The sequence below is a fragment of the Myotis brandtii genome, unplaced genomic scaffold (assembly GCF_000412655.1).
Source record: "Myotis brandtii unplaced genomic scaffold, ASM41265v1 scaffold781, whole genome shotgun sequence".
NCBI classification, from domain to species: Eukaryota; Metazoa; Chordata; class Mammalia; order Chiroptera; family Vespertilionidae; genus Myotis; species Myotis brandtii.
Window position 1 is genome coordinate 417956 of NW_005371136.1, and position 11586 is coordinate 429541.

At 42.0% G+C, this 11586-nt stretch overlaps 1 protein-coding gene and 1 long non-coding RNA gene across 6 annotated transcripts in view; both read left to right on the plus strand.

Annotated features, from left to right (window-relative positions):
* ADAM10 (ADAM metallopeptidase domain 10) overlaps positions 1–11586 on the plus strand; it is a 165528-nt gene that overhangs the window by 105745 nt on the left and 48197 nt on the right. For all 5 annotated transcript variants that reach the window (XR_001360005.1, XM_005883284.2, XM_014530866.1 and 2 more), the window contains 2 exons: positions 2808–2900; positions 6526–6709. Coding sequence is in view for 4 of the 5 variants with exons in the window: in XM_005883284.2 (XP_005883346.1) it covers positions 2808–2900; positions 6526–6709 (277 nt within the window). In the remaining variant the exon portion in view is untranslated. The remainder of the gene's footprint in view (positions 1–2807; positions 2901–6525; positions 6710–11586) is intronic.
* The window catches only part of LOC106724264, a 2784-nt gene continuing 1260 nt past the window's right edge, over positions 10063–11586 (plus strand). Inside the window, exon 1 of the long non-coding RNA XR_001360006.1 lies at positions 10063–10196. This is a non-coding gene — a long non-coding RNA (uncharacterized LOC106724264). The remainder of the gene's footprint in view (positions 10197–11586) is intronic.

The following is an 11586-nucleotide window of genomic DNA, read 5'->3' on the forward strand; positions in this document are numbered from 1 at the left end:
TTTGGAGGTGCCCAGATGAGGCCCAGCTGTGAAGCAATGCAAGCTGCTGTGGGGCCTTGGGCCTTCTTTTGGAAGTTCTGGGTCTCTCTGACCCAGCTGCAGTTTGTTAGGTAATTTTCAGATTGCAAAGGGCCAAGCCTTTCATATGCAAAAGCCTCAATTGCACTGTACATGCACGCCCGCACGTGGTATTTTGTGGAAGAGCCACACTCAAGGGGCCTCAGTTTGCCGACCACTGCTTTAGAGGACGGGAAGCTACTCTGGGGATTTGGGCCTTCTTTTGGATGTTCTGGGTCTCTCTGACTCAGCTGCAGTTTGTTAGGTAATTTTAGATCTCAAATGGCCAGGTCATTCATATGCAAAAGCCTCTGCTAGCAGCTTGGTTGGGGCGGGGTCCCGGGAAGTCAACAGGGCAGAGCAAACAGCTATGGCTGATCCTCAGCCCTGCCCTAAGAGGCCCTGGGTCTTAGTGTCCTGCGGTAATCGCTGCAAGCACCTCTGAGAGAAAGCCACCCTCGAGTTCCACCCGATGACAGACAGTCAAGTTTCTCCCCATATTAGTCTGGGTCCCCAGAGACTAGCCCAGAACTGGAGTTCAGAGCAGTCGGGAGCTTGAGACTCCCTCTCGATTGAAAAAGACAACCGTGTCCTCAGTTGCCAGCTCTTTCCACGTGCGCCTCCGTACCTCTGCACTTTACTTCCGCACCTCCTCTTAGTCTCAGTGTGCTTTTCTCTTTCCTTCTAGTTGTAGAATTTTTACTCAGCCAGCCTTCCTGTGGTTCTCGATGGTGTCCGTCTTGTCTTTTAGTTGTATTTTTGAAGTGGTTGTGTGAGGCAGCAATTTCAGGTGTTTACCTATGCTGCCATCTTGGTTTCTCCTCAATAGAAATTTTCTAGAATGACTTTTTTAAGAAGATGGTATATAGATGTTTGAGCAGAGCTGAGTCTGAAGGATGATACCCTAGGCATAAGAGAACAGGTACAAAAGTAGTTGATTTTCAGTTACTAGAGATTATTGATGAGCTTTAGGTAAGCTCTCAATGGAATTGTGAAGGTGGAAACATTGCAAACAGTAAGGAATGGGTTGGCAGTGAGATTCTAAGGAATGTGAAAAATAGAAAAAAATATGGTGACTTACAATAATATTTGGGAGTGAAAGGGTAGTAGGGATTACAAGAGAAGTTGGTTGGAAGAGGAAAATAATACAGTAGGGAAGCAGTGTAAGATATAAGAGAAAGTAAAATTGATGTGAAAAATGATCTTGAAGATATAGTAAGGACTGGGGTCAGGAATAAAGAGAAGTTACCCTTTAAGGAAGGCATAGGTGGATAAAGATGGGACGTCAGTAAAGTATGAAATATAATAACCTGTGGAGAAATGTTTGAACCACCACTGTTGAGAATGGAATAGACTCAGAAGATTTCTAGGCCAAATTGAGGTTAGACAGCATGACTTTTTAATGTAATCTGTCAGCACTGTTACAACTTTCTTTATCAATGTTTGGCTACTTAGACTACTTTAAAAAAAATATATTTCTTTATTGATTTCAGAGAGAAAGGGAGAAGGAGAGAGAGTTAGAAACATCAATGGTGAGAGAGAATCATTGATCGGCTGCCTCCTGCACAGCCCCCACTGGGGATCGAGCCCGCAACCCAGGCATGTGCCCTTGGCCGGAACCGAACCCGGGACCCCTCAGTCCACAGGCCGATGCTTTATCCACTGAGCCAAGCCGGCTAGGGCATACTTAGACTACTTTTGAAATCATCATTGTTAATGCTTCTTCTTAACTATTGTATGTTTATATAATTTATTTGAAAATAGTATTTATACAGGGTGTCCCAAAAAATGTAATATATACTTTGATTATAATTATAAAGGCAGTATTTTAAAAAATATTTCATTTTCAAAATGTAATAGAATCTACAGACATTTTGTGTATACATTTTTGGGGGGACACCCTATATATGTATATACAATATTACATATATGTAATATTTTACATAAATGGTAGCAAGTGCTTTTTGTAAATGAAGATGGGAAGGTTGTGTACAGAGTGGTTTAGAAGCCAGAGAGTTTAGTTGATAGTTAGGTAGATAAGCAGAGTATTATTTTGTATTCTATTACCATGTTAATCTCTTCCTAGAATTTAGCAAAATTTGAACATCTTATTTGTATTTTTATTATTCCCCTCCATCACCCTGGCAAATAAATTTCTGTAAATTTATAGGGACTTTTTCTATTTTGTTTACCATTATATCCCTAGCACCGAAAACAGTGTCTAGCATATAGTAAATGGTCAACAAAACAAAAAATGAAAATAAATTTTAAAAATGTGTGGGGAAATAAAGCCCAAAACTTACAGAAAAAGCAACAACCCAAACTGTACTAGTGCAGCATTAGAAAGACCAAACTCAGAGAATGACTGAGTGTACTGATAGTACCAGGGAAGTTCTCAGAGATGTTTGAGCTGAACTGAATCTGAAGGATGATACCCTAGGCATTAGAGAACAGCATGTGAAAAGGCATAAAGGTGTCATATGATAGGATGGATTGAGGAAACAAAATTTTATATAGCTGAGAAGAATGCAGATTTGATTGGGACCAGATTCTGGAAAAGCACAGAATCTTCCCTTTTAGCTCCAGCTCACTAATCTGTTTCATTCTTTCATCTGGTATATGGTGTAGACATTTTACAATTTGAATGTGGTGGAACATGAATAATTCTTGATTTGGGAGATGGGAATTCACTCTTTTTCACATTTTCACATTGTGTCTAAAATGTTTTTCTTTTTTTTTTGAATCTGTAGATATCCAGTCATGTTAAAGCGATTGATACAATTTATCAGACCACAGACTTCTCTGGAATTCGTAACATCAGTTTCATGGTGAAACGCATAAGAGTAAGGAGTTTTATTTATTTATTTTTAATTGTTTTTTTGAGTAAGGAGTTTTAATAGTTAAATACGTTAAAAAAAAAGAAACATCAGGACCATCTATACTAATAAAGAGCTAATATGCTAATGGTCGATGCGCTGTAATGGGTAACGACCAGGTCATTAGCATATTAGCTAGGGTGTTGCTCTGGAGATGGGAAGGAAGTGGGGAGGCGCCTGGAGGAGGCGGGACCATCCCGTGCCGGGGAGGGCAGGGGTGAGAGCCCATAGCGCCCCCCTCACCAGTCCTTTGCCACCCACTGCTTGCACTCTGAGTGCCCCATGACCCAACTGCCAGGGGAAGGAGCACAGCGCAGCAAGCAGGAGGCTTCCATGCTCTCCTCCTGCACCATGATGGGGCAGAGCTGACACATTTCTCCAGAGACTGGGCGGAAGCGGGGAGGTGCCCAGAGAAGGCGGGACCAGCTCGAGGTGACTCGAGGGACTGAGGGCGGGGCTTGAAGCGGCCAGAGAAGGCCAGAAGGTTTGGGGGCTGGGCCAGGCATGCTGGAGCTCTGCCTGGACAGGTTTGGGTGTCAAGGCAGGGCTTGCAGGTGGGTGGGCGCTGCGCGATTTCGAATTGCACGCTAGTCTCCTAGTGTTTACATAAATAAGAAGGCTTGCTTTTTATGCATGCAATAGTTTACATTGTATTTACTGATGCAGTGTATCTTTACTCTTGGCTTTTATACACACAGATACATATGTGCACACACAGAAGGGATACCTGGGTTTATGATTTAAGAGTAAAATCTAGCCCAGCTGACATGGCTTAGGCCAGGGGTCCTCAAACTTTTTAAACAGGGGGCCAGTTCACTGTCCCTCAGACCGTTGGAGGGCCGGACTATAGTTTAAAAAAAACAACTATGAACAAATTCCTATGCACACTGCACATATCTTATTTTGAAGTAAAAAACCAAAACGGGAACAAATACAATATTTGTATTTGCATGTGGCCCGCGGGCCGTAGTTTGAGGACCCCTGGCTTAGGCGTTGAACCTGGACTTATGAACCAGGAGGTCACAGTTCCATTTCTAGTCAGGGTTGACTAGATGCTATGACATGCACTGACCACCAGGGGGCAGACAGTTGACCAGTTGACCAGTCGCTGTGACGTGCACTGACCACCAGGGGGTAGATGCTCTGACCAGTAGGTTAGCTTGCTGCTGGGGTCCGGCCAATTGGGACTGAGCGAGATGGGCCGGACACGCCCTGGAGCCCTCCCCGCGGTCCCTCCCCAGCCCGACGATGCATTGGTGGGGTACCTCAGCCTGGCCTGCACCCTCTCGCAATCCGGGACCCCTTGGAGGATATGGGATAGCCGGTTTCAGCCTGATCCCGCAGGCCACTCCCCTTGGGTGGGTGCCAGATGCAGGGCTCATGGCTGGCCAGCGCTGCTGTGGAAGCGCGAGCTTCTCATGATAGGGACTGATTGGGCATGAGCCCGCGGCAGACACAGATGAGCGGGAGCGGTAGGTAGGAGCTGCAGGTGGCGTTGGACTTCGGGTTTCGGGCCGATCCCTGCAGGCCACTCAGAGGGACCCCACCCATGCACGAATTCGTGCACTGGGCCTCTAGCATACATATATATACATATATACGTATATTCATATATATATATATATATAATGTATGCTATTGGCCCGGTGCATGAAAATTCATGCACTGAGGGTGGGTGGTGTCCCTCAGCCCGGCCTGCCCCCTCTCACAGTCTGGGAGCCCTCAGGGGCAGGAGGCGACTCGGCCACTGCCGGCAGCGCAAGCCTCGGCCAGCCCTGGTTACCTGAGCCTCCTTATTAGCTGTGGGTGCCACCATCTTTGAGGGAGTGACAGTCAATTAGCATATTCCCTCCTTATTGGCTGTGGGCGCCACCATCTTTGATGGCGGGGCAGTCAGCATATTCCCTCCTTATTGGCTGTTGGCGCTGCCATCTTTGAGGGCGGGGCAGTCACTTAGCATATTCCCTCATTTGCTGTGGGTGCCGCCATCTTTGAGGGTGTGATAGTCAATTAGCATATTCCCTCCTCATTGGCTGTGGGCGCTGCCATCTTTGAGGGCGGGGCAGTCAATTAGCATATTCCCTCATTGGCTGTGGGTGCCACCATCTTTGTGACAGTGTGAGGGTCAATTAGCATATGCCCTCTTTATTAGATAGGATATATCATGCTTGTTTTGGATTTTTGTGTATGTGTGTTAGATGACCATAACTGATTTTTTTTGGTTAATTGTTAGTGGGTAAGTTAGATGTTCTGAAATCTGTCCTTAGGCAATTGCCATTCTGCTTCTAAGCCCCTTGGTTTTACTGAAAGGTGTAGATCCTAAAAAGACCAGTAATTCTTATTTTATTAGCTGTTATATCCTCCCTTTACTATTGACATTTTCAATAGATTGAGGTTTGCCTTCTAAAAAATGTTTACTATCATACTTACCCTTTTTACTCTCTAGCAACAATATTGTATGTAATTCTCTGACTTATTTGAAGAAAGCCAGATTGTTCTAGGACTTCAAAGGACAGATAGGGGTCTCTGAAATGAAGCAGAGGCTGATAAATGAAAGCTTTTGTTTAGCAGAAGTTTGTTATCAGAATACCATTATTCTTCAAATTGTGAAGGAGGAACCTGTACTGGGAGTTTAATAGCTAGTGTCAAAAGAAACATTCTAGTCTGGCCATTGTTGCTCAGTGGTTGAGCACCGACCTATGAACCAGGAGATCATGATTCAATTCCAGGTCAGGACACATGCCTGGTTTGCAGGCTCGATCCCCAGTGTGGGGCATGCAGGAGGCAGCTGATTAATGATTCTCTCTCATCATTGATATTTCTATCTCTATCTTCCTCTTTGAAATCAATCTATAATAATAAAAGCATAATATGCTAATTAGACTGAACATCCTTCCAGACGACCTTCTGGACGAAGCCAGGGCTGTGAGGGAAGCCCGGGTCCTGGGTGCCTGCCAGTGGCCGGAGGGAAGCTCGTGCCGGCAGCCGGGGGAAGGAAGGCCTACTCTTGAATGAATTTTGTGCATCAGGCCTCTAGTAAAATTTATATTTTTAAAAAAGAAAGAAACATTCTAGAGGAACTCAGCCTGAAGTAGTAAGAGAAATGAATTGGCAGTAAAATATATGTATATATATAATTTTTTGCCACACTCAGGAGAAAAAATTGAACTTGTAAGGAGAACCAAGTTTGTTTTATGTTCTAGTAATTAGCTGAAATACAGGGTTTTATGTTCTCATACTTGTCACCATACTAGTATATAGGAGATTTCGCAGTAAAAGAGATTTGCTCAGATGATTGAATTTAGAAACTGAACTTGATTAGAAATAAGAACTTGTTTTTCCATACCAAGTGTTCAAGAATCTGTTAAAATACTTGCTCAGAAATGTAACACATTCCACCTTGCCTTTCTTTTTTTCTTTTTGGCTTCTGAAATCAGCTAAGGGGTTTGGAGGTAGTGTGTACAACCATAGAAGCCTTAATTGAGGCCTAATTTTCCAGGGGCCCCAAACATATTGTTCAGGTGGATTCAGAAGGAGGTGAATAGAGACTTACGCTAAGGCTCTGCTAACATTAATTATTTTTTAATTTTAGATCAATACAACTGCTGATGAGAAGGACCCCACAAATCCCTTTCGTTTTCCAAATATTGGTGTGGAGAAGTTTCTGGAATTGAATTCTGAGCAGAATCATGATGACTACTGTTTGGCCTATGTCTTCACTGACCGAGATTTTGATGATGGCGTTCTTGGTCTGGCTTGGGTTGGAGCACCTTCAGGTAGTTTGTCTATGTCTTGATGTAATACTTGAAACGAAAAGCAATTTTCAGGGCAGACTGAATTTTACACAGTATAAGAGAAAGTGATGCCTGTACAAGATTCATTAGCATGATATATATAAATGAAGCAGCTTTTTACTTTGAAATGAGTACCAATAGGGAGATATCCTGATATTTTGGTACATTCAGTAGCTGAAATAAATAATTTTATGAGAAAAAGTGGTACTAATTTCTGAAATGAAAAGCAAAATATTAAATGTTTTACAGAAGTTAATGTTATTAATTATTTTAAAAAATGTTTAAAAGAAAGTTTTATAGTTAAAAGGGGAAAACCATGCTTTGCTTCTGTTCTATACTGAGATAGAAAGGAGAGTAACCCTGGTCAGGAGGAGCAGGTAGAAAGAAAAAACCTGCCTTTATTATTTTTCTCTAGTCATTATTATTATTATTAAAAAAAATTCTTCACCTGAGGATATGTTTATTGATTTTAGAGAGAGGAAGGGGGAAGGTAGAGAGAGAGAGGAACATTGATCAGTTGCCTCCTGTACTTGCCCTGACCAGGGATTGGACCCACAACCTAGGTATGTGCCCTGACTGGGAATCAAACCCGAAACCTTTTTTGGTACATAAGACGATGCTCCAGCCAACTGAACCACCTGGCTAGGATTTTTTTTAGTCATTATTATTATTTTTAAAACTTTGATCAGCTGCCTCCTACACAGCCCCTACTGGGGATAGAGCCTGCAACATGGGCATGTGCCTTTGACTGGAATCGAACCCAAGACCCTTCGGTCCACAGGCCAACACTCTATGGACTGAGCCAAACCGGCTAGGGCATGAATTTATTAATTGAAAGATCCGTAGAAGGAATCACAGACTCTTTGAATGTGAATTTTGCCATATATAGTTTGCTAATCAATCTGTCATCTTCTGAGCTATATGTACAGCAATTCTTCTGATGCATCATTTTTATCTTTTTTAAAAAAGAATCAACTTCTCTTTAAAAAAGAATTGACTTTCTGGCCCTATCTTAACCCTGCTTTATCCAGGGTAAGATAGGCTTTTATATTCCTACTAGAGGCCTGGTGCATGAAATTCATGCACGGGGGAGGGTCTCTCAGCCCGGCCTGCACCCTTTCCAATCCAGGACCCCTTGGGGGATGTCCGACTGCCAGTTTAGGCCCGATCCCAGCAGTCGGACATCCCTCTCGCAATCCAGAACTGCTGACTCCTGCCCGCTGACTCCTAACCACTCGTCTGCCTGCCTGCCTGACACCCCTAACTACCTCTGCCTGCCAGCCTGATCACCCCCTAACTGCTCCCCTGCCCGCCCGATCGCCCCTAACTGCCCTCCCCTGGCAGCCTGATCGCCCTTAACTGCCCTCCCCTGCTGGCCTGATCACCCCCTAACTGCCCTCCCCTGCCGGCCTGATTGTTCCTAACTGGTTCTGCCTTGGCCCCCGCCACCATGGCTTTATCCAGAAGGACACCCGGAAGGATGTCCAGAAGATGTCTGGTCTAATTAGCATATTACCCTTTTATTAGTATAGATTTTTATTAGTTTATTCTATGATTTGTTATGCATAGTTTAGCATCTTTTGTACTATACTTTAGCTTTTCTATTTCTTGCTCTATTTTAATTAAAAAAAATATTTTTTTAATGATTTTTTAGAGAGAAAGGGAGAGAGAGAGAGAGAGAAACATTGATTGGCTGCCTCCTGCACTCCCCTTACTGGGGATCCAGCCTGCAACCCCACCATGTGCCCCAACTAGGAATCAAACTGGGGACCTTTTGGTGCATGGGTTGACGCTGAACCAACTGAGCCACACTGGGCTCTAGTTCTATTTTTTAAGCTAGTAATGTATATCCTTTTAACAATTTCCAAAGCTTCCTTTTTTAAATTTATTTATCTTGTTGAAAATATTACAAATGTCCCCCCTTTGGACCCCTTCACCCCAAACTCACCCCTCCCAGGCCTTTACCACACTATTATCTGTGTCCATGGGCTATACATATATGCATATAAGTTCTCTGGTTAATCTCTCCTCACCAAAGCTTCTTTTTTTTTTTTTTAAATTTACTTTTATTGTTGACATTATTAGAGATAGACCTCATTTTCTCTCCCATTTGTTCCTCTCCACCTAGACCCCGTTCTCCTCTACCTTTGGCCCTAACCACTTTTTGTCAGTGTCCTTTGGTTATGCATATCTGTTCTCTGGCGATTCTTTTCACCTTCTTTCATCTTGCCCACCACACCCACCTCCCCTCTGTCATTTTTCAGAATACCATGTATCCATGACTCTGGTTCTGTTTTGTTCATCAGCTTATTTTGTTCATTAGATTCCACATATAAGTGAGATCATATGGTATTTGCTTTCTCTGACTGGTTTATTTCACTTAGCATTATAATCTCCAGGTCCATCCATGCTGTTACACAAGGTAAGTGTTTCTTCCTTTTTACAGCTGCATAGTATTCCATTGTGTGAATGTACCATACTTTTTTATCCCCTCACCTCCTACCAATGGACATTTGGGCAGTTTCCAGATCTTGGTTATTGTAAATAACACTGCTGTGAACATAGGGGTGCATATGTTCCTTCTGATTGGAGTTTCAGGATTCTTAGGATATATTCCCAGCAGTGGGATTGCTGGATCAAAAGGCAGTTCCGTTTTTTAAATTTTTGAGGAAACTCCATACTGTTTTCCACAGTGGCTACACCAGTCTGCATTGCCACCAATTGTGCACTAGGATTCCCTTTTCTCCACATCCTCACCTGCATTTGTTGTTTGTTGATTTGTTGATGGTAGTCATGTAGGTAGGTGTGAAATGATATCTTGTGGTTTTAATTTGCGTCTCTCTCTGACAATTAGTGATGTTGAGCACCTTTTCATGTGTCTTTGGCCATCTGTGTGTCCTTTTTGGAGAATATGAGAAAACTTAAGTTCAGAGACTGATCAACCCAGTATCATACAGAATCTAGAATCTGGACCTTTGACTCCAGGTTTAGTGCATTTGGTAGTTACTTTACTAGGTATTATATACTGTAATATTCTAGCTGTGTCTTTCTAACGCATTTCTAATAAGTTGAAATGTTTCCTGCATCTTGGTAAACTTTTATATTGTTAGAATTCATTTTCTTCTTTTTAAAAAAAATATATATTTTATTGATTTTTTACAGAGAGGAAGGGAGAGGGATAGAGAGTTAGAAACATCGATCAGTTGCCTCCTGCACACTCCCCACCGGGCATGCGCCCGCAACCAGGGCACATGCCCTTGACCGGAATTGAGCCCGGGACCCCTGAGACCACAGGCCGACACTCTATCCACTGAGCCAAACTGGTCAGGGCTTAAGAGAGAGCAGTTATAAAATAAGTACTACTCTATAATATTTAATATCATTTTGGTTAGCTGTTATGACATGGGAAGAGCACTGAATTGGGAGCTATGAGACTGGGTACTTGTCCATTCTGTTTCTATAAATTCAGGTAAATCATTTTGCTTCAATTTGTTTATTTTTCACCTCAATATGTTCTGTCTTTGCCCTTTCCTTTGAGACTTCATGTTTCTGCCTATAGATCTTAGTAATGCTTGCTGTTATATCTTGTTTGTTTTTTAAAATAGCATTTCATAGCTGATCTGCTCAACTTACGATCTGTTTCTGTTTCTTAATCTTTTCTCATTTTTATTTGGACTAATTAATTTTGATTCTGGTGCATTATTTAGCTTAACTTCATTTAATCCTGTAGATATTTCACTATTCAAATATATGGTAGTGGAAAAGATTTTATTGTGATATTATTATGTTAATTTTCACAGAACAATAACTCAAATTATTAGCTATTTTCCCTTCACTGACTCAGTTAAGGCAGGGAAAACAATGAAGGTTGAAACATTTGAATAGTAGGTTTTCTGTCTTCAAGTCTTTTTTACACTACTTTTTATTTGTTTGTATTAAATGTCATACTATAGTTGGGTGCTGTCTTGGGTTTTGTTAATGAGGAAAATAGTACCTTCTGCCTCAACTCTGTAATAAGTAGAAACAACTAACGAATTGGGTTGACTTGGAGGCTCCAGTTTAAAATTGTACTGTCCTCCTGGTCTGTGGCTCAGTGCTTAGAACATCAGCCTTTGCACTGAAGAGTCACAGGTTTGAATTTTGATCACAGACACACCTGGATTGCAGGTTTGATCCCCAGCCCTGGTTGGGACAAATGCTGGAGGCAGCTGATTGATGTGTCTCTCTCACATTGATGTTTCTCTCTCTCTCTCTCCCCCCTCTCACATTCTCTCTCCTCCTCTACCTACTCCTTCCCTCCTTTCCACTCTTTCTAAAAAATCAATGTAAAAAATATCCTCGGGTGAAGATTAACAAAAACAAAAATAATATACTGGGCCTTAAAGAGAGCCCAATAAAGGGAGTCTGGTCTCCAAAACAAAGTCAATCTTGAATATGAATCTGGAAAAATTACTCTGAACTTTATATAAGCACAGTTCTCTGTTAAGCAGGTAGCCTCTTATTTAATTTAGAGACTGAAACATTGGTTCCTTAGCAAAGTAAATTATTCATATTAAATAATTCCTTTGTTCTACTTTACTTGCTATACTCTTATAACACACCTTTTGAGGGGCCATTTTTTAGGGGGATAATTAAGTACATTCTGCTCATATATTATCCATCTTAGTTTTATCAGTAGGTCACTAAATAACACTAGCTTTGGAATTCCTCTCATAGTTAATCCTGAACCATTCAGTATTCCTCTGACCATTTGTGAAAAGCATTTTAAAAAAATTCTTTGTTTAAAGTATTATGTATAGTATTACATAAGTCTCCTTTTTTCCCCATTGACCTGTCCCTGGCCACCCCCACCCCCCCGC